The 27,470-nt window shown below is 39.0% G+C and overlaps 1 protein-coding gene across 4 annotated transcripts in view; it reads left to right on the top strand.

Annotated features, from left to right (window-relative positions):
• NNT (nicotinamide nucleotide transhydrogenase) overlaps positions 1-27,470 on the top strand; it is a 73,103-nt gene that overhangs the window by 9,957 nt on the left and 35,676 nt on the right. For all 4 annotated transcript variants that reach the window (XM_081940070.1, XM_081940069.1, XM_081940067.1 and 1 more), the window contains exons 3-11: positions 9,188-9,417; positions 12,967-13,184; positions 14,748-14,835; positions 16,299-16,387; positions 19,942-20,129; positions 21,287-21,420; positions 23,222-23,413; positions 24,472-24,625; positions 26,254-26,415. In XM_081940070.1, coding sequence (XP_081796196.1) covers positions 9,188-9,417; positions 12,967-13,184; positions 14,748-14,835; positions 16,299-16,387; positions 19,942-20,129; positions 21,287-21,420; positions 23,222-23,413; positions 24,472-24,625; positions 26,254-26,415 — 1,455 coding nt within the window. The remainder of the gene's footprint in view (positions 1-9,187; positions 9,418-12,966; positions 13,185-14,747; positions 14,836-16,298; positions 16,388-19,941; positions 20,130-21,286; positions 21,421-23,221; positions 23,414-24,471; positions 24,626-26,253; positions 26,416-27,470) is intronic.

Below are 27,470 nucleotides of genomic sequence, written 5' to 3' on the forward strand. Positions count from 1 at the left end.
GTGTTATTTTTTGAAATAGTAAATTGGAAGGAATCTGAAAACTGTCTTGAATGAGAAGGATTGCCTCTTGGCTATGAAAACTCCATGCTAACTTAATTTTAAGCTGTCAACATGTTTATTAAATCAGTGATGCCTTAAGAGATTACATTTTTTTCCAATGCAGAATATATTCAGTTAGGTACTAAGAACTCTTTCCTTGGTATTTTTAAAATAATAGTAGCTCCATGTGAAATATAAGAAGAGCCTTGATTAATATGACTATACCAGCCTGCTTTTAAAAACCATTAAATTAAGTTATATAAGTGGGACAAAAAAATTGCAGTCCTACCTATCAACATTTTTGGAGAATTTATAGGAGCTTTGCAAACTTGAATCTACAAAGTTAAAAGCATATTAGTGAATATTTTAGATCTTATCTGAGAAATGTGATTCTCTTAAACACTCAAGGTACTGTATGTTAGTGAACTGTATGGAAATGAATGTTCTTAATGTGACTATATAACTTATTACTTAGAATAGACTTCTAAGTACCATAATGTTACATCTTACTATCAGTTTTCTTCCAACCAGATATATATTTGATTATTTTTGATAGTCCAATATTGATGTTGGGTTTGGTGGCAGAAATTGATGATGAGTATCATCATATTTTATGTATTTAAGTGTTTATTATATTCATATATTGCCCCCTTACACTGAGGAGACTCTGGGAAGACTTTTGATATAATATAGTTATAATTCATTTTTTAAGGAAGCCAGAGGTTTCGGGGATCAGGGTTAACAAAGGAATTTTAGACTTTGTGTAGAGTTGGACTGGGTAACTTTTATGTGGCCAAAGTCATTGTTTTGGTTTCAAAATCTTTTTCAGTCTATAAGAATGATTTTGTTTGGGCCATGGTGACAAAACCAAAACTTATCCCACTGAAATTATGTGAATCTGCTTAGACCTGTGTGTTTGTTTCATCCATGGGGGTTAAAGGATAGTGATAAGTACTTGTATCTTAAAGAACTTCACCTCGGTATTTTGTCTCTTACTATAAAATGCATAGGAAATAATAGCACCAGGGAAAATCAGTTGGTTTGCCATAAGTTGGCAACATAACCTAGGAATAGAAGGAACAACAAATTGTAGCATTTCTTTTTTTTTTTAACAAAAGTTTTTATTGGTTTTTAAATTGTAGCATTTCTTTTCCTATGCAATCTGCAAAAAAAAGAGAGACTCTCCTCCCCCAAGCTGAGACATTGGTGGTGTTTTCTGCAGAAAATAATGGTGAGAAAATTTGGCAGACTGGTAAAGAGTGTGCCTAGAAATGATGTTTTAATGAGAATAGAAAGAATTCTGAAGAAACCCTATTACTGAGGATTCAGCACGCTTTCCTCGTTATAGTGCATTGAGGAGTGCAACATGTGGTCCTAAAAAAGCTGAGCTGTGAAATTGTTGGGGAATAATTTGGTATTGACTACCAGCAGGTAAATACAGAATTCCAGAAAACAAGTCAGCAAAACCCACTTTTAATTACTCAGTACATAATTTTATAACTATAATAGCAACTTCAGTCACCGGAGCTTTGTTCAAGGAAATTGTTTTCTTTGAAGAGCATTTATACCCAGTAGCCAGAAAAAAAAAGAGAGAGTGGCATTTTCTTCTGATTAAATCACTGAAAGACATGTTTATACACATGCTTAGAACGCCTGGAAGCATGCCTGTCTGGAGATCTCTTGAAGTTTGGCACATGGCAGGAGGAGGCGGGATGGTGGCTGTCAGTGACTAAGGCTAGCTCTAATAAAAGACTTGGAGAATAAAATGAACATGAAAATTACTGGAATACTAGGATTTTGAAATGGATCCTCTGCTGCTGCTTCTTTTTTTAGTAAAAAAAAAGGTGAGAATTTAATTTAATTTAATGGTGAAAGATACTGAGCTTGTAGATCAGAAAGGTCGGCAGTTTGGTGGTTCGAATCTCTAGTGCTGGATAATGGAGTGAACTCCTGTTACTTGTCCCAGCTTCTGCCAACCTAGCAGTTCGAAAGCATGTAAAAATGCAAGTAGAAAAATAGGGACCACCTTTGGTGGGAAGGTAACAGCGTTCCGTGCGCCTTTGGCATTTAGTTATGCCAGCCACATGACCACGGAGACGTCTTCGGACAGCGCTGGCTCTTCGGCTTTGAAACGGAGATGAGCACCTCCCCCTAGAGTTGCACATATATGCAAGGGAAACCTTTATCTTTACCTTAATGGTGCAGGAAGTATGGATACTTCATTTTTGCCAATGGCTAATATGAAAAACTTAAGATCAAGAAAGTGAATTATTCACACACTAAAAAAAAACCCCTTGTACACTAAAAGTTTAATTTAGAATTAATTACCTTTTACACTAAAAAGTTTAATTTGGAATTTTGAGATCATTTGGTGGCTACAGGTAATCCTCAACTGACAACCACAATTGGGATTGCAACTTCCGTCAGTAAGCAGTGTGGTTAAGTGAGTCGCACCAGATTTTATTACTTTTTTTTTTACCATGGTCTTTAAGCGAATCACATAGTTGTTAAGCAAATCTGGCATACCATATTGACTTTGCTTGTAGGAAGCCCTCCAGGAAGATTATAATGGAAATCACCTGAACCCAAGGTGCGGCAAGTGTTGTGAATATATGCTGGTTGCCAAGTGCCTGAATTTTGATAACATGACTCTGGGGAATGCTGCAATGGTTGTAAATGTGAGGACTGATCATAAGTCACTTTAGATAAGACTGTTTTCAAAACTTTGAACATTTAATGAATAATTTTGAACATTTAATAAATATTTGTAAATCTAGGACAGGGTGTCAAACTCAAGGCCCGGCGGCTGGATGCAGCCCTTGGGGTGCTTAGATCTGGCCTGTGGGGCTGCCCTGAAAACAACGAAGGATTGGCCCGCAGAGCCTCTGCCAGTGAAAACGGAGCTCCGTTTTCATTGGTAGCGGATTGTAGGAGGCTGGCGCAGCCGAAAACGGAGCCTATTTTCACTGGCAGAGCGCTCGGGCCAACACGAGTGATGTCAAGCTGACCACGTCCACCCTGGCCACACCCACCCCAGTCCCCCAAGGTTAAACACAACCCTGATGTGGCCCTCAATGAAATCTCATTTGACACCCCTGATCTAGGACTACCTGTACAGTCACAAAATGACTTCTTGGAAGACTTAGATCTTAAACTAGGTCTCCCGAATTTTTTCTCCTTTTCCTCAAGGGTATTTTACAAATAAATATGTTGCTAGTAATTAGTGCTTTTTTTTAGAAGGCTAGCTTTTACATACATACATACATACATACATACATGTACACACACACACAGACATTCAATTATGAGACTACAGGTAGTCCTCAACTTACAACAGTTCATTTAGTGACCGAAGTTATAATGTCACTGAAAAAAGTGACTTATCACCATTTTCACATGACCGTTAGGATTATCCCCGTGGTCACATGATCAGAATTCATGTTTATGACAGCTGTAGTGTTCTGGGATCGTGTGATAACTTTTGCTTCTGACAAGCAGTCAATGGGGAAGCCAGATTCACTTAAAAACTGCAGTGATTCACTTAACAACTGTGGCAAGAAAGCTCATCAAACGGGTAAAATTCACTTAATTGTGCCATTTAGCAACATAAATTTTGGGTTCAATTGTAAGTTGAATCAGAAAAATCAATGGCTGTATTGCCTGGCATAATGAGAGTTACATTATTGTGTTGGAGGAACTGTGGTTAAAATTAGTGTTTTAATAAACCAATGCATGAAATCCATTTTTATTTGTTACTAGCTGATAACCCGATGCTGCCTGGGTATTTATTAAATCCCAACTTTCCTTCCATGAACATTGCTGCAATTTCTAATGTTAGATCCCTCCCCCCTTACCAGAGGGAGCTCCCTTGTGGAGTACTGTGAAGCCCATGGCAACTTCACAGCGCTGTACAGTAGAAGCCATTTTAAGGCAGTACAGTAGAATTCGTTTTAAGGCACAACAGGCTCTTAACAGAACTCCCCCCCCACAGGGTGTTAGGGGTGTCTTACCCCCAGAGTATTTGTTTCCAGAGGGTAAGTCATCTGTGTACCAAGTTTGGTTGATATTTAGCCTTCAGGATCTATGATTACTTTTGGAATTTCGCTAAGCCTACCGCTGATCTAATGGTTGATTGCCAGCTTTCACATCTTAAATTTTCTTCTCTCTTTTCTTTCATTTTTGTATTTCTTTTCTTTTCTGTTGCTTCATCTCTCTAATGTAATATATACTGTATTGAAAGTTGTGTGCTTGTGCATTTTTAATAAGTCTGTTTCCTTTGAAATACAGGTAAATTTGATTGCAAGGATTTCTGTTTCCTCCATGTTATTCATTGCATTCTTTTGTCTTCATTTCATTTTGCTCTATTAGGCTCTTTGCTCCTCTTCCTGCAGAACTCTGAATAAAGGTGAGCAGCTTCTAGAGCTGTTGATAAAGTAAACCAGTCACGAGGTACCCATTTTGCAGTTTTATACCCCACCTTAGCTTTAGCAAGTAATCTTTGCAACAATTTCTTTTGTAGAGCTCTTAGTTTAGAATTTCCATCACTGATATAAGTGATTATGTGATTTGTTAAGTCTGTCTGCTTTTCTCTTGTGGAAGACCACTAAGGGACTCACAATGAAGGGCTAACAAAGCCACCTACAGGTAGTCCTCAACCTACGACCACAATTGAACCCAAAATTTCTGTTAAGTGAGTTTTGCCCCGTTTTACCCCATCTTTCTTGGCACGGTTGTTAAGTGAATCACTGCACTTGATAAACTGGTAACCCGGTTGTTAAGTGAATCTGGCTTCCTCATTGATTTTGCTTGTCCAAAGTTTGCAAAAGGGGATCGCATGATCTTGGAACAGAGCCATGGTCATAAAGTAGGAGCCAAGCAACCCTGCTAAGCATCTGAATTTTGATAACATGATCATGGGGATGCGACCAAGGTTGTAACTGAAAAATGATTATACATCACTTTTTTTCAGTGCCGTTGTAACTTTGAATGGTCACTAAATAAACCATTGTAAGTTGAGCACTACTTGTACTTGCTTGCCTGCCTTCAGTTCTGTATTTCTGCTTGATTGTGGGATTTTTAAGAGTACCTGAAGTTTATTAATTGGACTGATTCCCAGAAAAAAATGTTTTCATCTTTTTTTTTAGTAGCTGTGGTTTTTATATCACTTTAATAATAGTTAGCTTTGTAAATAATGCAACACAGTTAAAGGGTGTTCCTGATAAAACAAATGGGAATAACTTCCCATATCTTTTTTTTTGGACTTGTTATATACCAGAATTATTGCCTTTGTTGCTTGTTTTGCCTTCAGAAAAATAAATTTCAGGGTTTTTTTCTTTTCCTGATAGGACAGAAGAAGTTAACTATGTGGTTGAATAGAAAGTTTGAGTGATTATAAAATATTGTATGAGTTCAATTTTTTTTTTGTCTTCAGGACTGTACCTAATTCTTTGTTATGCACAAATGGGAATGGATTACAATAGAAAAGACTAATAAAAGTATGCATCAGACATATTTTGAGAAAATATGAATGAAGATGGCATACTTAAAAGTTCATTATCTACACAGAACACTTGTATTACAGTAGTTGTCTTCTCCAACAGGTGTCTTCCAGAAATTTTGCCATACCAAGAAAAATATCCATAGGGAAGGTGTAGTATTAAGGATCTGCATAGTAATATCCTTAGTATGTATAACATTGCTGCTTGAATTTTGGAATGAAGTTAAATGGTGTGGGAAAGTAGACTTGTGTGTGCTTTTTCAACTCTACTAATAAATGCATGGTTGAACTTCTTCCTAAGAGGTAGTCAATTCTTCTTGTTTAATTACAGGTCCTCCTTGACTTACAATCGGTTAGTTAGCGATATGATAGATCTCCGCAGGGGTACTTGTGACTCAGTTCTGTATTTCCCATGGTTGCTGCCCACCCATATCCCCCCACAGTCAGATGACCCCCTTTACAACTGTAACTGCAGACTCCATTACAGTTGTAAGTGGCGGACTGCCTGTGGCTAGTAATGCTTAATGTATCAACAAGTGGTTAAAAAAAGTATAATAGCAGTATTAGTAGGGTTTGGGTGCTTCTATGGATACAGAAAGGGACATGGTGGCTCAGTGGCTAACACGCTGAACTTGTTGATCAGAAGGTTTGTTTGTTTGTTTGTTTGTTTATTTGGATTTATATGCCGCCCTTCTCCAAAAGGACTCAGGGCGGCGTACAACATTAAAAAAACACACATCCCAAAAGTTAAAAAAAAATTAAATACATATCCAAAAAAACAAACCGAATTTAACAGACAATACATTTAAAATAAAATTAACAGGCCAGGCCAGCTTGCTGGAAAAGCCAACTTTTTAGGGCGCGTCAGAAGGACCGGAGGTCAGGGATTATGAGAAGCTCCGGGCGCAGCTCATTCCAGAGGGAAGGTGCTCCCACAGAGAAGGCTCTCCCCCTGGGGGTCACCAGCCGACACTGTCTGGCCGCCGTCACCCTGAGGAGGCCAATTCTGTGGGATTGTACTGGACGGTGGGAGGCAACTGGTGGCAGTAGGTGGTCTCGCAGGTACCCTGGGCCTAAGCCATGGAGCGCTTTAAAGGTCATAATTAATACCTTGAATCGCACCCGGAAAACAACCGGCAACCAGTGCAGGCCGCCTAAAAGGGGTGTAACATGGGAGCACCTAGGTACCCCCATGGCAACCCGCGCAGCCGCATTCTGGACCAGCTGAAGCCTCCGGGTGCTCTTCAAGGTTGGCAATTCAGCAGTTCGAATTCCTAGCGCCGCGTAATGGACTCAACTCCCCTTACTTGTCCCAGCTTCTGCCAACCTAGCAGTTCGAAAGCACGTAAAAAAATGCAAGTAGAAAAACAGGGACCAACTTTGGTGGGAAGGTAACAGTGTTCCGTGCATTTAGTCATGCCAGCCACATGACTATGGAGACGTCTTCAGACAGTGTTGGCTCTTCGGCTTAGAAGCAGAGAGGAGCACCGCCCCCTAGAATCGGGAACGACTAGCACATATGTGTGACGGGAACCTTTACCTTATGGATACAGACTGATGGTTGTTTCAGCAAAGTGAATGCTCAATAGTTAGTATAGATATTCAGTAAGTTCTGTCCCATGACATGTCATTTTTTGCCACAGCTGTTAAGCAAATCACTGCAAGTTGCTAAGTGAATCATGCAGTGGTTAAGTGACTCATGCGGTATTTAAGTGAGTTACATGGTTGTTAAGTGAATCTGGTTTCCCCTGTTGACTTTGCTTGTGGGAAGCCAGTTGGGAAGATTATAAATGTGATCAGATGACCCCAGGATAGTGCAACCATCATAAATACAAACCAGTTGCCAATGGTAGCAAATGGTACTCGCACCATTATTATAGTCTGGATCCCTACATATGTGATAGCCGCAGTTCCCACTATTGTTTTCTATTCTGCTTATGCTTATCCAACACAGAATTTGTGCTGGAACTTTCCTTTTGAGGAAAGATAAAGGAATGAGGGGAACTATGCAATTGGCTTCTTCAATAGAAACGTCTATTGTTAAACATCACCATGTATTTTGCATCCGCCTTTTGAAAGGTGGCAGAATAGAAATTAGTGTTTGGTCAGCAGTGCTGATAAGTAGATATTGATCCACAACCATTCGTCCCTCACCTCTGATCATGTGTATGTAGTTGGGTTATCTGATGCCTCTGTTGTCTTCAAGGCATGCTTAACCTTTCTCATACTCATGAAAGGTTATTTCCACAGTGTGTATACAGAAGAGTTTTAATATGTGTCATTCGTATTGCTACAAGTTAACTTGAACCTTTACAGAGTTGTATATATAACAGAATCTTTATCGCAAGCAGGGAACTAATGCCTCTCAAACCCACTTTTTGTGGTTCCCAGAACCTCTTGACTTTATGCTCAAAACTGACATCTTGAGATGGCAAACGTGGAATATTTAAGCGTAAACTAAAAAACCCCAAACTGTCAATGCCAGATATAAACCAATATCCTGGCTTTTGCTCAAATCACGCATTATGGACCTCCCCCCTCTCCCTCCCTCCCTCCCTCTCTGTCTATCTCTGTCTCTCTCTCTCACTGAGTCCTTGGGAGAAGGGCGGCATATAAATCTAATAAATCCAAATCCAATCCAATCCAATATATCCACCCTTCCCTCAAATGAATGAACCTCTCCGCTACTAAATGATGGACTACGCTTGCCAGGGATATTATCACCTATGTGAATCCAGAATAGCTTTCACATATTTGGGGCTACATTGATACTGATGGAATCTCAGATGAACTATGAGAACACTTTTAGGCCTTTTAGTCTTCTGGAGGGCTGGGAAGACCTGGTTCTTCCCTCAAGCATTGGGCTAGGATGGGGGTTGAGCCAGGAAGTAATTGGAAGTAGTTGGATCAGTCTATCCCTTGGTGGGAAAGGATATCCTGTTTTTTATAGATTGTTGTGAGCTATCTAGGATCACTGGGCAGACATAAAAATCCTGCAAATAAATAAATAAATAAATAAATAAATAAATAAATAAATAAATAAATAAATAAATAAATAAATAAATAAATAAATAAATAAATAAATAAATAAATAAATAAATAATAAATAAATAAATAAATAAATAAATAAATAAATAAATAAATAAATAATAAACAACCAAACAAATAAACACCAGTAGTGAATTAATGGCTTCAGATGTACTTTATACAGTGATGCACTAATTTGACCTTAGTAGATGAACTGTGATATTTGTGTTCATGGAATAAGAGAATAGCCCAAGAAATGGAGATTATAAATGCCATCGAACTTAAATTGCTATGCTGGTGGACGCAAAATAATGCAAATTCACTCTTACACAATTTCCTCTTGGCTGTGGTCTCTCACAATTATGGGAGTTAGAGACCCAATACATTTGAATTTGCCAGATAGGGGAAGGCTGGAATAATAAAATTGTACCATGTTATTTTTAGCTTTGTGCACGACTTCTGGGCTGTGTTCCTAAAATTTACTATGTTTGAAATAAGAATGCTTTAAATGCTTTTTAAACATTGATTTACGGTATGTGCAAATAATACTTTGCATAGGATATTATGGTATGTTCAGGCTTTCAAGTGTTAGTTGTGACGTTGTTTGTATTTCTGCCTTTATAGGTATTCCATATAAGGAATTGACTATAGGTGTTCCAAAGGAGATCTTTCAAAATGAGAAAAGGATTGCCTTGTCACCAGCTGGAGTTCAAGCACTGGTTAAGCAGGGTTTTAATGTTATTGTGGAGTCAAATGCAGGAGAAGCTGCTAAGTTTTCTGATGACCATTATAGAGAGGCTGGAGCACAGATCCAGGGCACCAAGGAAGTATTGGCTTCTGACATAGTCCTCAAGGTAATAATTATCTGTTTACTATTACTCCTTTGAGATCAGTTTTTCTAAAAAAATAAAGTGTTTTTCCACTTTGTTGTTCCTGATGGGTTGGGGGTTATTGCTCTTTTATTATTTTATATATATTTTTAAATCATTGTAAGCAGCCTGGAGTCACTGAAAATGGGTTAGGCAGTCATATAAGTTTTCTGAAATAAATAAATAAAATTTGAAGACTAAATAATAAGGATGCACAAAGCATTTCAAATTCAAGCAGGTAAAATGTATGGATGAAGTCTGTCTTAATGTAAAAGAGTTGCAGGGATCCAGAAACACAATCTTAGCATAATTTAAAATCATGATGGTCAGGTATTGCTTATCTATAGGAGACTCATTTAAGGAAATGGGATAAATCTCTATTAATGAAGGATTAGGTGGGACAGATTTGTTCCATAGATATTTCGACTGCATTTTTGGAATTGGTAGGAACGCACAGGCACTGGTAGGAGACAAAGCAGTATCAGCTTCCTAAAGGTAAGAAGATAGAAGGCTACAGATGTTTAATATAAAAACCAGACATGTGAAAGTGGAATTTCAAGAAAATTCTGTTGAACTCAGAGAGCCTACATATATAGTAGACCTGGGATAAAGAATACTATGTTTCCCTGAAATTTGACCCCCGAAATAAACCCTTGGCCTTATTTTTGGGAAGGTCTTATTATTTTTAAGGTGCAGAAGGCCCCTTAACCTCAGCCCGCGGCCTGCGGATCAGCTGACCCAGAGAGGGCTGAACTTCTGCCTTTGTTTCTGGCACATTCTTGCCATCCCTAGCGTCGTGGGGCCTATAGCTCTTTGTGGCCGCCAAGAAGAGAAGGGGCGTGGTGGTTAGAGTTTGCAGGAACGGCCTCTGTGAGGCCATTTCGCATGGATGGCAGGTGGATGTGGGGTGTGTGGGACATGTTCTCCCCTTCCTCCAGGAAATTGTGGGGACCGGCTGCACATGCGTTCAAATATTTTAGGGGAGGGCTTATTTTAGTGCCTGCGCGCAAAAGCTGATTGGGCTTATCATTTGGGGAGGTCTTATTTTTGGGGGAAACGGTATTAAAGGAAGCCACTGCCACTTTGTCATCAGTTTAGGTGACCCTCACTTTATTGAACATTCAGAGTTATAATGGCACTGAAAAAGTAAAGGTATAATTGGTCCTCACACTTAACAACCATTGTAATGTTCCCATAGTCAAGGGATTGCCATTTGTGTGCTTCACGGTTGACTTCCAATGTGCAAAGTTAGTGGAGAAGCAAATAGTAAAATCACAGATCATGATCACATTATGTTTCACTTAACGATGTGACCTAGTTGTGGTTGTTAAGTGAGGACTGCCTGTATATGCATTATGGAAAACATTTAGAATTCAAATTGTTTAAAAAAAATTAAGGTTAAAGCAAATGGTTTGCATTTGAAATGAATCGTTCTGATCGTTTTGGAAGCATTTCAAGCTCAAAGCACCTCCCAAGTGGTGGAAACAGCCATTTCAAATGTGAAGCAACTGTTTCAGTTGTCCAAAGCCATTTTGAACTCTGGAAGCAGGCATGTTGAATTCAAAAGTTTTACTTTGAGGAATTTTCCCATACCATATACCATTCAAGGTGGCAAACATACCTAATGCTCCTGCTTCTTATTTTCCTCCTAACAACCCTGTGAGGTAGATTGGGTGGAGAAAGAGGGATTGGGCCACAGTCAGCTTTCACACTTAAGGTAGGACTAGAACTCAGAATCTCCTGGTTTCTAGGTCAGCACCTTAACCACAACATCTTATTGGCTTTCTGTATAAGAGAATTGCTACCAGTACATAATTGCTGTGGATCTTCATGTAGGACTTACTATGCTGCTAGCTATCAGGAATTGTGGGCCTATCCTAATTCTTCAAACATCAGCTTAAAATACTATTTGCATAGTACACAGTATATTTTGATCGATGGTGGTACTTTGAATATGAATCATAGTGTCTGAGTTACAAAATTCAATCACTTTTAGTAGCTAGCTTCATTATTTGGAATCTTTCACGGGCAATGCATTTTAAAAACACGCACAGCATTATAAATTTTAACACAGGTTTCTTTGGAACTAGGACAAAGCACATCTGATAAGGCTTTGTCTTAAAGAGAGCAAACTTCAGTTGCTGTAGAGCAGATGCAGTTAGTTTATCAGGCAAAATGTTGACTGAGCAAAGTCCATTTTGCTGTAACTTTTCAAGGGCAACATTGTGCCAACATTTTACTTCCACAAACTGAATCTTTAATGATGATTATTTGTCCTTCCCCACCCTTCTGTCTACATTGACAGCAGAAATGCTGGTTTGGAGTGAAAATAAATGCTTCAGAACGAGGAGTCAAGTTGGTGAAAGCTATTTTATCTAATGAAATTATTTTATTTGAGATTATTTAGTCTACTGTTTCTCAAGCAACTTTAGGTGGATATAAACTCATAGAATTCCCTAGCCAGCAGGGTGGCTGGGGAATTCTGGGAGTTGAAGTTCACCCATCTTAAATTTGCTTAAGTTGAGAAACACTAAATGATATCAAATACAATAATAAATTATCTAACTAGGTAGCTTTCGTAAACTTGATTCTTCCCTGTTTTGAATAATCTATTTTCACTCAAAACACTTTAACCCTGCCGAGAAATACTGAAATTCTTCTTAAAGTAGGGGTAATTACCCAAATGATAATTTGAGCCTATCCTAGTAGTAATGGAGCAATTTGTAATTTGCTTGTTGGTGAGTGGAGGATCCAGTTTGCAAGTTGCTTTTATAAAACAGTGTGTTAGTGTGATTTTTTTGGCTATGTGTGTGAGGTTTATGATGTTATTCAAGATTGGGAGAAGTGTATGAATTGGCAGGTAGGATGCCCCAACTTAAAAAATATGTAAGACATTCATGTTCTCCAAAACAATACAAGGTCATTTCTGAAATATTTTGTGTGAGAGTTATAGCTCTAAGAGGAGAATTCAGTACAAATCATGAATTATTCACTAAAATGTAATGTACCATTAACCAAAGGAATTTCCTATTGTAAAGACAGAAGAAATTAAATCTTCCACACCATTAGCAAGGGTATAGATTCTGGATTCTTCTTTTTCAATACCCTTTTGCATTGGAAAAATATTTCTAGGTAACCAAATTAGGCTCCTCCCCCCTCCCAGTTCAATTATCCAATGCCACTTCTTGTGTTGCTTCTTTTTTAGACAAGTGATTGAGGCATTTGCCAATTGCTATTTTGAATGTCAGTCTTATTTAGTCTTATATGTGTTAATATAATCATTTATATATGTTAATAAACTACATGTAATAATGTAACTATTGAGTACAAAATTATTAAATGACATTTCATTTATTAATTTTCCACGATTGTGGAGCTATTCTACTTGGAGTTCACAAAATAAACACACCAAATAAAGCAAAAGCATGAAATGCTGTTAAAAATTAATATAATTGGAACATTGTTTTGTTTTGCTTCATTTCCACTCTTGCCTTATGAATTTTTGTGATTTGCTCTTTTTCTACTCCTCTCTAGGTGAGGGCTCCAATATTTAATTCTGTACTTGGCGTCCATGAGATTGAGCTTTTAAAACCACATGGTACTCTGATCAGTTTTATCTATCCAGCTCAAAACCCAGATCTGCTGAACAAATTAGCAGAAAAAAACACCACTGTCTTGGCTATGGATCAGGTTCCACGTGTGACCATTGCTCAGGGATATGATGCTCTCAGCTCTATGGCCAACATTGCTGGGTATGATACCACATACTGATTTTTACTAATTTGCAGAATTCTAAAAAATTGGATTTGATATGGAGTAGAAGTCATATTTCAGACCAATGTTTGCTTTCCTCTTTAGTGAGCAGAACAAATTCATTGCCCTTAAGCTGGTCCAGACAGAGAACAAAGAAATCCCAGTTTCTAACAATTGGAAAGTTCTCAGAATGCAGTGCCTATAGATAATCCTCAATGTATGACCATGGTTGAGCCCAAAATTTATGTTGCTAAGCAAGGCAGTTAAGAAAGTTTGGCCCCATTTTATGACCCTTCTTGCCACAGTTGTTAAGTGAATAATTGCAGTTGTTAAGTGAGTCTGGGTCTTCCATTGACTCTGCTTGTCGGAAGATCACAAAAAAGTGATCCTACGATCCCAGGACATTGAAATTGTCATGAATACATCCAGTTGCCAAGCATCTGAATTTTGATCACCTGACCCTGGGGATGCTATAACAGTGATAAATGTGACAAATGGTCATAAATCACTTTTTTCAGTGCTGTTGTAACTTTGAATGGTTATCATATAATGGTTGTAAGTGAAGGACTACCTGTATGAGCCATGGTGGCGCAGTGGTTAGAATGCAGTACTGCAGGCTACTTCTGCTGACTGCTGGCTGCCTGCAATTTGACAGTTCAAATCTCACCAGGCTCAAGGTTGACTCAGCCTTCCATCCTTCTGAGATGGGTAAAATGAGGGCCCAAATTGTTGGGGGCAATATGCTGATTCTGTAAACTCCTTGGAGAGGGCTGTAAAGCAGTATGTAAGTTTAAGTGCTATTGCTATTTTAGTTAAAGGAAAGAACAAAAATTTGAAGTTAACATTTATTATTCATTAATCAAATTTATATAGTGTCCCATCTCAGAAGATGTTCATATTCATTAATTGAAGAAGGAATTCTCTGTGATCAGGAAATCTGAAACGGAAGAAGGAGACATGCTACAAGAGAAGCAGAAAAATAAAAACCGTATAGTAACTATAAACAAATTGGTTTATGCTAGATTAACTTCCATCTTGTCCTCTAGAAGTTCAAGGTGGCTTCTCAGCATTTCCTCATAGCCACCATCTGAGGCTGAGCTCAAAATAGCAGTTAGCTGAAAGTTTTGCCGTGAACTTCTGTAGCTGATGGTGTGTTTCCATGGACTTGTATGGGAACTGCTTTGTCAGGCTTACTGAAGCAGTACTCGTATTTTGATACTGGGAGCAACTGAAGCATGCAAAATTGATGGCAAACAGATTGATACCATAGTGTCGATGACAACTTACTGTTCACAATTAGTAGCTGTGCTTTAGCATGATTCTCTCATTCCATGATTTGTATTGTGTCCAGCTTTCTGATGACCAGTTGTGACTCATTGTTACTTTCAGTTATCAGATTCATTTGAACTATGCTTTATGCTATGTTGGTTATGTGAATGGGAACAGAAGATAGATGGGTGGATCAGCAAATGCTACTCTCTGAAGCCACACACAGAAATCATACTATATGGAAAAAAGGTAAATGCAATTATACTGATGACTGGTTTTCTTTCTTTTAACAGTTACAAGGCAGTTATACTTGCAGCTAATAATTTTGGTCGTTTTTTTACTGGTCAGATCACGGCAGCTGGCAAAGTTCCTCCAGCTAAGGTATGTGTGGGAAAAAGGTGTGATGAATCAATCATAAGCAGGTTAGCAATGCTCTTTGTGCCTTCATGTGCTGATTACAATCTCTTCTAGTGAGTTTTCTTCTCCAGAGATCCTAGCCTTTTCCTAGTAAATCAAATGTAATTTATTTTGATGTTGGCAGTGATTTGTTAAATTGTAACGAATACTGAGTAATTTACAAATTAATGTCTCTCAAACTAAAGCTTAAGATACGCAGATTATAAAATTAATATAAAATCTGTCTTACTGTTGCTGGCAAACGGTAAAATGTCTGTCACTTCAACATGTTAACAACTTTATTCTGATGAACTGTTACGGAGAGGGTAATCCTGTAATTTTAATCTTGACTTCAGGCTAAATAACATGAATATTCCAGTCATTAGCATCATAACTGAAATACCTTTCTAAAATGATATGTTTCATTATAGTCCTGTATAGAGTCATGCAATCTTTTGCAACATTTGTGTTCTATTACTACAATACAAAATATAATCTGCTAATACAGTTTGGTGGATTTCTTACATTACCTCTTACAAAGTGGAAAACTATTACATCCATTCCACACCACACTTTTTAAAAATATTAAATGATTTTCTCATATGTTGCAGCGTTTTCAGTATTACTATAAAAGTTCAGACAGTAGCACCAAATTCTTCTGAAGGAGGAAGAGTAAATTCCGTTCTTCCCAGCTAACAGAGAAACTAGCTACCCTGCCACTTAGAAATGTACAGGCGTCTCATTAAAACAGATACAGGCGTCTCATTAAAACAGATACAAAAGATAAATATCCTATACCCTTAAAAATGAATTAAACCTAATACAGCTGTACAGAAAAGTAAAAATTAAAAGCAACTAAAAACATACCCCTAAAAAACTTAAAAATGCAGGCTTGAGGGACTAAAATTGGGAATTAGGCCAGGCCGGCTAAATTGAACAGGTGGGTTTGAAGTGTAGTGCCAATTTAGTGCTGAGAGTTAGTTGACTAGATTCTGGTATATAGGTGTGAGCAATAAAATCTACTTAACTGGAACTTAACATGTGATCCTGATTCCTTGCACTTGAGAAGTGCAGTCTGGAAATTGTTTTGGCTGTTTCTGCATGTGACTGAACAAAATTAGATTTTTAAACCACTGCTATTTACTGCTCTTGTATGGAATCTGGAAATCAGACATTCCACTATGGGAGAATTCAACAGTACTTGCAGTGATTGCTAATCCCCCCCCCCCCCCCCAGCAAAGTCCTTAAGATTTGGACAACCGATATACAATACCATTGATTGGTTAATATTTTCCTTTTCAAGAAGCTTTATGTTCTTAGGCAAACAGCTGCTGTTGGGTGCTACTTAAAACCATCCTATATCTTCACTTTATGTTGATTCATGTCAGCCATTTAGTGTTTACAGTTTAGATTGGTAAAAGTTATTATAATTCTTTGCTTGGACGTAGGTTCTGATCATTGGAGGTGGAGTTGCTGGATTAGCATCTGCAGGAGCAGCTAAATCAATGGGAGCTGTAGTTCGTGGATTTGATACCAGGTAGACATATATGGATCTTTAAAATTTATTTATTTTGTTTCTTCCTGTCACTGTTGGCTCCTGGCAACGGTCTGGACTAATCCCTGCAATGTTCTTGACAAAGTTTTTCAGAAGTGTTTGCAGTTGATAACTTCCTGGGTCTGAGAAGGGTCTGAGAAGTTGTCACTGGCCAAAGATTATCCAACTGCTTTTGTGACCAAAGACAGAAGTAGAACTCACACTGCCCCAGATTCTAACCTGTTTTATTAACCACTACATCAAAGTGGTTCTCAAAATTTATTACTTAGTAATTCATTTGTATTCTGTTGTTAAGAATAAACAGAATAGCTTGCAAAAAGTTTATTTCCATTTCTTCTTAAAAATAACTTTGTGGCTTTTGTGGCTTCTCCCCCACCCCAGAATTATTGAATAGCCCAAGTAGGCTGCATGACAGAACACTATATACTACATAGTGTAAGGAATAATTCAGTTTTTTACATTTTTCTGTAAGATGGATTACTAATTCACCTTAGTAATTCACATAAGATTTTGGAGTAAAGGAAAGCACCTTGACTTACTTGTTTTGAAATACGAACACATTCATGTAGTGGGTTGCTACTATTTTCGTCCATTATTATTATTATTATTATTATTATTATTATTATTATTATTATTATTATTATTATTATTATTATTATTCTACTTCATAAAGTTGCCTATAATTCTGGAGATTCCTGAGGGCTTCTCCTTAAGATATTAGCTCTAATCCCTTTTAACTCCTTTTGAGAAGAGTGAAGATTGGCTAAGCGATGGCACCTGCTTAGACAAGACACACTTAGACTTCTTTGATTTTTTTTATTATAGTATTTCTCTCAAATAAAGCCATTTTAATATTTGTATATGAACATAGGGTATTGCATTGTTATTATAGAGGTAGTCCTTACCAGCTACTTGTTCAGCAACTGCTGAAGGTGCAATGGCACTGATCAATGTGGTATTTACAACTAATCCTTGATGTTTCAGTTGTCTCAAAGCTCCACGGTCACATGATCCTGATTTGGGCTGTTAGCAACCAGTTTGCAATTATGATGGTTGCAGTGCTCCATAGCCATGTAATTGCCATTTGCCAGCCTTCCCTGATGGCTTCCCGTGATCAAAGTCACAAGTTTCTTCCAATGGCTCTTTTGAGCCATTTCCCTTTATGTATTCAGGAATAGGCAGAAGGATGAGCAGAATGCATTTTAGCCATTCATTCATCAGGAAGATGAAGAAATGAACAGGGATTCTATATCTGTAAAGCTTGAACATAATAGTAGTTGTCAGACCGGGAAGCCATCTTTTACATTGGGCCTTCGGTCCTGCCACATTTTCTGTGGGAAAATGGGAGGGGGGATTATATGGAGTAAAGGAGATATATAGTCAAAGTAACATTCCTTTCTCAGAGAGTCAAGGACATCTTGCTTTGCACCTGGAGAGGTAAGACTGGGAGGCATCTCCAGTTCGGACGTGCCCGATTGGACCATATGATGCACATGTGGGTGCTGGGCAGGGGCTTGGACTTTCATTTGGGTGGGGAAAACCTGGAAGCTTTCAGATTCGGATTTTCCTAGAGGTGCCAATATGACATCTCTAATAAAATGGAACTTTGAGGAACTTCAGGCCTCGGAGTCTTCTTTTGTTGGGAGTGTTACTTGGTAACCTGACAGTTGTTCTCACTTAAGTGTGGTAATTGGGTCCGGCAACTCCGTCTCTACCTGATTGTGGTCATAAAGCATGCCATCATGCGACCATGCTGGCTTACAATAGCCCCTTCTAGTCATTAGGCAAAGATCACCATTTGTAGCCTCTTGCTGGCTTCCCTATTGACTTTGCTTGTTGGAAGCCAATGAAGGTCACAAACAGCAGTCATGATTGTGACACATTCCAATGTAATGGGCCAAATGCCAAGCACCCAAACCACTATCACATGACTGTGGGACTACTGAAATGGCTGCAACTATGATGACTGTAACTGTTAGATACTTGTTCTAACTACAGTGGTTTCCACCAAGGTCCTCTGTTCTGGCGGGCACAGAGGTTTAATCCTATTGATCGAAGGGTCTGACAGCTCCCTATAAAAGGGCTGCTGTCAGACTCAACCTTCGCTGGATTGTTCTCACTTGTTGTACTTAATAAAGAGCTATTGTTACCGTTAAGGCTGTGTGGGCCTATCCATTACCCAATCTAACAGTAACTCTCCTTGTTTGGTGCTGTCGCAACTTTGAATGGTTGCTGAACAGGTAGTCAGTGAATGAGGATGATCAGTATTTGAAATTGTAGTCTCAAATTTGATTGATTCCCTTCTTATATTCCAGCCATTCAGTGTGGTAATCCTAACCCCATCACTACCTTGCATGTTTATATTATTATTTTGTTCTTATGCTGCTTCTCCTCATAAACAAGGCCACAGTGATACAACATAAATTACGATGAGAGTTATCAGCAATAAATCAAGAGGGTAGAACAAGAAGCAATGGGTGGAAATTAATCAAGGAGAGAAGCAACTTAGAACTAAGGAGAAATTTCCTGACAGTTACAACAATTAATCAGTGGAATGACTTGCCTCCAGAAGTTGGGAATGCTCCAACACTGGATGTTTTAAAGAAGAGATTAGATAACCATTTGTCTAAAGTGGTGTAGGGCTTCCTACCTAAGCAGGGAGTTGGACTAGAAGACCTTCAAGGTCCCTGTTAGGGGTAAATTGAGCCCTGTAAATTAACAAGGTACGAATCATGGCATTTCCTTGAAGCATACTTTTTAAATAAGCAAAATAAACCCGAGATATATTCTAAGAAAAGCATTTTATTGTAAATAAAGTAAAAACAAAACTTACTAAGTTAATTATTACATTTTGGTAGAGTTCCTGTCTGCCTTGGCAGACGGACAAAAGAAAGAGAAAGAATAATGATGAAGGAAGGATTGTGTACATGCGCAGTGAAGCTGGGATAAGAGTCAATTCATTCTACCGTATAACTCAGAATGTAAGCACAGCTGGCAAACCAAATAAACTCAGTGACAGTCCCTTCCAACTCTGTTAAATTTTTTAAAAAAATTAAAACCTTTTAGCATAATATCAAGCCAGTTAAAACAATAAAATAACATAAAATAAAATAAAGTTTCTTTAGTAAACAGGTAGAGATATTCATTCATTCATTTATTTGTTCATCTCATAAAAAAGTGAAGGATCTTTATGCGAATGTCCTTTTATCACTGTTTTCACATAGTGACTACCACTTTTGTTCAACCTCCAGGCTTCCTGAAAGTTTCAATTTTTACTACATCCCTGCAAGATTAAGAATGCGAGTAATTACAGACATTATTTGTATACTGAGATAATCCTTATTTGACAAACTCATCAGCCCTTTAGTTACATCTGAATTTATTCTTAGCTTCTATTGGAGGTCATTTTTAAGGGAGAATATGATTTTCTGGTTTGAAGACTCCTGCACAGACTTTTCCCCCCCTGGTATTACGTTCTGTATATTATTTGTTCTTTTCCTTGTTATTAAGAGTTTGCTTTATTTTCTACCTGGTAGAGCTGCTGCATTAGAACAATTTAAATCATTAGGTGCTGAGCCTTTGGAAGTTGACCTAAAGGAATCTGGAGAAGGCCAAGGAGGATATGCAAAGGAGATGTCCAAAGAGTTTATTGAAGCGGAAATGAAACTCTTTGCTAAACAATGTCAAGAAGTTGATATCATTATTACAACAGCACTTATTCCCGGTAAGTATTCTGTAGAATTTTCATGAGTTTTTCACTAGAATGTTTGCTAATAATCTTTGCTCCAACTCATATTGAGAAAGTAAGTTAAAGGCCGAGAATTTATTGTACCTCTGGAGTGGTGACATTAATTTGATATTCAACAACGTGGTGATTTTTGCACTGTGTAGCAGGTTTGTGGTCTAAATGGCCCCTTCCAAGTTTATGCAGGTAGTCCATGAGTTATGACATAATGGAGCCTGGCCATCACAGTTGAACTCATGTCAGTTGCAAAAGGAGTTTGGTTTTTTACAGTTGTTAATCCACACCGTCATTAAGTGATCCCGCTAGCATTAACCAAACACTGTGGTTGTTAAGCAAAGCAATGGTTCACTATGGGCACTATATTACTGAAAAGCAGAACTATCGTATTTTTGGAGTATAAGACACATATTTTTTGGAGCATAACATGCACCTTTTTCCCTCAAAAAAGAGGCTGATAATCTGGGTGTGTCTTATACAGTGAATACAGCATTTTTTTGCCTCCTGAAACCCCGCCCCCTTCACCAAAATGGCTGTGCAGAGCCTGTAGAAGGCTTTCAGAGAGCTCCTGGGGGCTGGGGAGGGCAGAAATGAGCAAAAAAATGGGCCGTTTTTTGCTCAATTTTGCCCCCCCCCCAGCTGCAAAAAATGGGCCTGTTTTTGCCTCCTCCCAAGAACACTCTACAAGCCTCCTAAGGGCTATTCATGCCCTTTTTTTAAAAAAAAAAAACAGGCCCATTTTCGCAAAAAAAATGGGCCATTTTTGGGAGGTTTGCAGAGTGCAAAAACTTTTTTTTTAAATTTGCTCTTCAAAACCTTGGTGCGTCTTATACTCCATGATTTACATGCAGCCTGGCTGCCCTATGTCCAAAATAAGATCACGTAACTGACTCTTGGCACTTTGAATCCATAAGTACTTCTCAGGTAGGTTTGTCAAAGCTTGAAGTGGTTACGAAATGACCAGTTCTAAATCTAGGAATATATAAGTTTACGTAAGACTGATTCTCTGGAAATTTACAGAACTGAAAAAGCTTAATTGTTCTTTTTTATCTAGAGAAAAATGAAAGAGCGGGTTATTTGTGTTAAGTACAGATTACAACTTTAGAATATTGTGGTGGCTTTTTGTTTTGTTTTCTCAGGTAAAAAAGCTCCGATCCTCTTTCGAAAAGATATGATTGAATTGATGAAGGAAGGATCAGTGGTCGTAGATCTAGCTGCTGAAGCAGGGGGGAATATTGAAACTACAAAGCCAGGGGAACTCTATGTTCACAAGGTAGCTTCATCGGGTTCTTTAGAGCCGTACTTTTTAAGTACAAAGTAAGAGGTTCCTAGCCTAACTGCTCCTACCTAGTGCTCTATAAAGTGGTTATTTCCTAATATTTCTTACCTCCAGATATTTAGGATTTTGAATATGGTAGGTATCGCATACTTAAACAACTTACACAGTAAGTTTCCTTACTTTGTTTACTCACAGTTAAGTGGAACAAATGTGCAGACAGACTTGTTTTAGTCAATATTGGCAAAATGTTGATCATTGATATATTTAGTGTTTTGTGGGCAGACACACGCGATATAACCACTTGGGTCTGCTAACAGGTCGTCCTTATTCTATGACCATTACATTCAGCAGCCTTTCAAAGTTATGACAGTAAATGTTGGTTATGATCATCCCTTGAAGTTCCCGCTGTCCCAGCACACTATGGTCACCAGTTCAATCTTATGATTGGTTGCAGTGCCCTATGATCACCATTTGCAAACTTCCCTGCTGGCTTCCCCAGAACATCAATGGGAAAGACAGTGGGGAAGGTTGCAAGTCACTGGGCTAAGCCTTCCCAACCGGTGCATCATCCCCCAGCCCTCTGCACTTGCACCATGCTGGCCACTTGCATATCTCTGTGCACTCTCTTCAATCCGCCTCTCTCATAGCTTTGCACATTGTCCTTGACCCTTCCTGCACCCTTGCATGCCCTCTATGAGGCACAACTGTAGTGCACTCTCGGTCACCCTCCCCTACCCAACCCACACCACCCTCTCCCTGACTCTCCCCATCTCCGTGCACCATTCTGGTCCTCTACTTGACCTGCATCACTTATCAGTCTGGGTCTTGCAGTTTCCTGCTGGTTTTCCTTCTCACTGACTGTGGGAACCCACCAGGAAATTGGCTCACCTAAGTTAACAACCATTTGGACTGCAGCAGTTGCCTTCACTAAGCGATATAGTCATCCTTAGCTATGGAACTTCTGGTCCCAATTGCCATTATGAGTTGAGGACTACCTTTATTTCCTTGTAATTTCCCCCCCCCCCCAGATAAATTGTGCTATAAAAAAATAGGCCCATGAAAATAGATACATTTAGCCTTTTCTAATTTAATGAATAACACTTTAAAAACAAAAAATAAACTCAAGGTATCCTAACTGAGCTCCTAAACTAGATTTGATAGAAGACTTTCAGACATGGCTAGATTACAATCTTGATTGTAAGCAAGAAAAAGCCATTCGCAACAGTTAATTGCCCGAAGATATAAATTCCTTTTATAGCTTCAATATTTCAACTTAATAGCTTCATCCTCCTGGGTTTTTTGAAATGATAGATACTTGTTGTTCTTGGAGGCCTTGAAACCAAGTTGCTCTGTGTTTACTTAACTGTCACCTTCATCCCAAGAATCACAGGTTCGCACTTTAACCCTTACATTTGTTAATCAAGGCAGGCCGATTGACATGGAAGATGCCCCATATAAACTCAGAAATTGCTTTCAAAAAAGTTAATATGTAGGAAAGCACTTGCTTTATTTACTGCCATGACTAGATTTAGATTTTGAAAAATTGGATTTTTTCTCCTTTCTCCCCACAAATTTATTTATTTATTTATTAAGTTTATTTAATCATATGTACAAATGTATGACAAAGGACATGTAGAACATTAGTATCTTTTGGAAAAAGTTAAATATGTTAGGCCTGGAACCCTGAAAATTGGCTCTAGGCAGCAGTAACAATGTTGGACAAGCTAGATAAATAATCTGACTTGGCATAAAGCCGTTTCTTTTGTTCTTTCACCTATATTTTTGTTGTCCACAGGGGATCACACATATAGGTTACTCAGACCTGCCCAGCAGAATGGCTACCCAAGCTAGTACCTTGTATTCAAATAACATCACAAAGCTCCTGAAAGCCATCAGCCCAGACAAAGAAAACTTTTACTTTCACATAAAGGATGAATTTGATTATGGCACCCTTGACCACGTTGTTAGAGGAACAGTGGTAATGAAGGTAAAGGGGCTCTTTCCCCCCATCCTAAAGCTGAATATGTATATTTTATTTAAGTAATCATATTTGTAGCTCTATGTTTGAATTTCCTGTGAGTGAAATATACTCATTCCCATTTTGAAATGCATTTTGCAAGGAAAGTAACTTATTTCTCATGTATTATTTAAAATCAATAGTATTTCCCATTCAACATTTTTGGTTACATATTTCTCCTTTCCTTTTAATCCATTTGGATAAGAAAAAGAAAGCCCAAGGATATGATAGGCATAAAGAGTTAGGACATGGAAGGAAAAGAAAATCTGTGTGCATCTGGGTATCAAACAAAATTAATGAGAAAAATATACGGCTATGATGAAAGTGGTTAAAGTTTAATTGCGAAGTATAAATGCCACTCTGCCCATGGAGAGGAAGATCTTTAGGATGCCCAAGTATGAGACCGATAATATTGACAGTCTACTGAAATACTCATGAGTAGCTGCCACTAGTAGTGGTGGGGAAAATGTACATTGAAGGCCCTGGATCAAAATATTCGTTCCTCTGACACCCCCATAGCATCAGCCTGAAATTGCTTCAACCTTGGAGTTGATTTACTTCCTGCCAACCAAATTCAGCAGAACAGGAGTCAGTGTATTGTCTTCTGCAATAAGAAAAATTTGTATGTGTATTAATTACTCTGGAATTCATTCCCAAAAGACAAATTGCCTTGTGCTGTTTCTTTGTCTGTTATCTTAATTTATCCAGCCATGTGCTTTCTGATGCGTTAGGATTGCAAATCAGATTATCCTAGTCAGTAGTTTTGAAGAAGTATGAGAGTTGAAGCATTTTCAGGGTGCTCTGTTACTAAAGACTGCTGTAACTTAATCAAAAAGTAAAAAAAAACCACCTGCTCTAGATATCAAAGTCACCGCTCCCTTTATATTTTCCTTTTTGTTTGTCTATTGCAACTTTGAAGATAAAAGGGCCTCTGGAAGGTTTCGTTGATTGAGAGACTGTGGTTTTTGATTCATTAATGTAAATCACTTGATCTTTTAATTAAGCCCTTAGTTCTTTTTTCTTCTTAGGATGGGAAAATGATTTTCCCAGCACCGCCTCCTAAGAACATTCCTCAGGCAGCGCCTGTGAAGCAGAAGACAGTGGCAGAGTTAGAAGCAGAGAAAGCTGCTACTATTACACCTTTCAGGAAAACAATGACCTCTGCGTCTGCCTATACAGCAGGTAAGAAATGAGTGCCACTCTTCATCTTCTTCTCTGGAATTTGCTGACACAGTTAAGGGTTGGCTTTGCCCAACCCAAGAAAATGCAACCTTCTCCATTCTTGGCATCGTTCAGATGTGTGGATATCAATTCCCGGAATTTTCTTCAGAGATCATGTTGGCTGGAGAATTCTTGGAGTTAAACAATCCAAGATGATAGACTCAGTCATTCAAATCCAGTAGCATGACCTTAAAGCTGGCAGACTGTCAAGTGGGGCATCTGTTGAGTAAGATAGAATTCCTGTAGGCCACATTCTATACCATCTAATCTTGGCAGACAGAAGCAGGCAGAGAGTTTGACTCTTCTCCTCTCTGTTAGTTCAGCCAAGACTTAGTGATTTACAGCAGGTCAGCATTTTCATCCAGGATTAATTCCTAGATCATAGGTGTTTTCCAACAATTTACATGGGCGTGCACAACAGGAATTTTAGGTACAAGGGATTGACTATACTGCAAACTGTCTTTTTCTCCCCTTGCAATTGCTAAGTTGCACCATAGTGTAGTATTTATTGCCATTGTACAAAATAAATATAACAAAATTGGTTGTATCCATATCCCCCTCTGGTCTTCATTGTGTCATTATTTGCCCCCTCGCCATTTTAAAAATTTTCCGTTCACCTACATCCGGGGTGTCAAACTCGCGGTCCACGGGCTGGATGTGTCATGCGCTGGCTACGCCCATTCCCAGTTTAGCAAAGAGGGAAAATGTGCAATACGTCACGTGATGACACAATGACGATGCAAGTTTGATACCCCTGACCTACATTTTCCTGGGACAATTCTTAACATCATGCCGTTGTAGTTCAGATCCCTGTCTCCAGACTTCTTCTAGCATCAATAAAAATTAAAATGGGGTGCCCTTCACCTGGACCATGGGTGTCAAACTCAAGGCCTAGGGGCCAGATCCTGCCCGCAGGGTGCTTACATCTGGCCTGCTGGGCCGCCCTGCAGACAGTGAAGGGCTGGCCCGTGGGACCTCTGCCAGAGCCCTGTTTTTGCTGGAAGAGGGTTGCAGGAGGCTGTCGCAGCCAAAAACGGAGCTTGCATGGGGCACTCATGGCCCTCCCGAGCTCCGTTTTCTCTGGCAGAGGTTTGTAGGAGGCCGTTTTTGCTGGCAGAGCATTCAGGCCACCACAGGTGCCCCCCCAATACAAGTGACTTTAAGCTGGCCAGGCCCACCCCAGCCACACCCACTGCGGCCCCTCAAGATCAAACACAACCCTGATGCGGCCCTCAGTGAAACTGAATTTGACATCTCTGACCTAGACGCTTTCCTAAATGTATATTAAGTGATAAACCCCTTTTAGAGTCATACCTTTAGCACTTTTGCTTGGGGTGGTGACCTCATTTATTCATTTATTCAGGGCGTGGAAACTGATTGAAAACTGAGTGTGCTATCTCTAATGAGAACTCACAATCAACGGTTTATAAGGGAGCTGTTTTCCATAGAGAGCCAGCCAGTTAGTTAATATATACTTTCTGCCTCTAGCACGACCTACCTGAGACAAGCAATGGTCATCTTAGCCCCCATTCACAGGAAGGTGATTGCAGTATTCCAAAAGGCTGAATATGTTTTGTTTTGTTTTACAGGAATTGCTAGCTTGCTTGGGCTGGGAATTGCCTCTCCAAATTCAGCTTTCACTCAGATGGTGACAACCTTTGGCTTGGCTGGAATTGTTGGATATCATACTGTGTGGGGCGTGACTCCTGCCCTTCATTCACCACTCATGTCAGTGACGAATGCCATCTCAGGTACGACGATTACTTTATTGATTTGATTTGATTTGGTACTGAGCTGATTTTGGGTGGCTAGAATAAAAAAAAACAGACCTACTGTGTAACAAAAACAAGAACTAGCAAAGAAGCAGTTAGCAAATTCAGTAATAATGCAAACATTCAACAGCCAACAGGCCAAGGTCTGGGATATCAATCAGGTCGTTATGGCCCTGCAGAATGCCAGCAGAGGGCAGGCATTGCCACAGAGGAGGTGTGCTTCCTGAGTCTTCTTTGATTGAAAGAACCTGGAATACCCTAACTCTGTCAGCTGAAATCAATTGAACACACTCTGTAGCAGATAGTAAAGGTAAAGGTTCCCCCACACACGTGTGCTACTCATTTCCGGCTCTAGAGCCTGTGTGCATCTCCATTTCTAAGCCGAAGAGACAGTGCTGTCTGAAAACTTCTCCATGGTCATAACTAAACGCCGAAGGTAACAGCATGGAGCGCTGTTACCTTCCCACCAAGGTGGTCCCTATTTTTTTACTTGCACTTTTTATGTGCTTTCGAACTGTTAGGTTGGCAGAAGCTGGGACAAGTAATGGGAACTCATTCCGTTACGTGGTGCTAGAGATTCGAACTGCTGAATTATCAACCTTCTGATTGACAAGCTCAGTGTCTTAGCCACTGAGCCACTGCGTCCCTATAGCAGATAGGCAGTCCCTCAGATAACAAGCCCTATGCCATTTAGGGCTTTATACGCCATACCCAGCATCTTGAATCACACTTGGAAGCAAACTGGCAACCAATCTAGATTGTGGAGTGGCGGTATCACATGGGTATATCAAGGCATAATTGGCTGCGCTGTGTTCTGAACCAATTGAGGTTTCTGAGTGGTTCTCGAGGGCAGTTCCATGCACAGTGCATTACAATATAAAGCATGAGTTGACTAGGACATGAGGGTCTGATGGACCACCCTATCCAGGAAGAGGTACATTTGGTGCCAATATTTCTTTTGAACATTAATATTTCTGTTTTTAACCGATTGAGAAGAAATTCTATACATTAAAAATATGTGAATGAAATTACTG

This window comes from Natrix helvetica (genome assembly GCF_964273705.1).
Source record: "Natrix helvetica genome assembly, chromosome: 2".
Lineage (NCBI taxonomy): Eukaryota > Metazoa > Chordata > Lepidosauria > Squamata > Natricidae > Natrix > Natrix helvetica.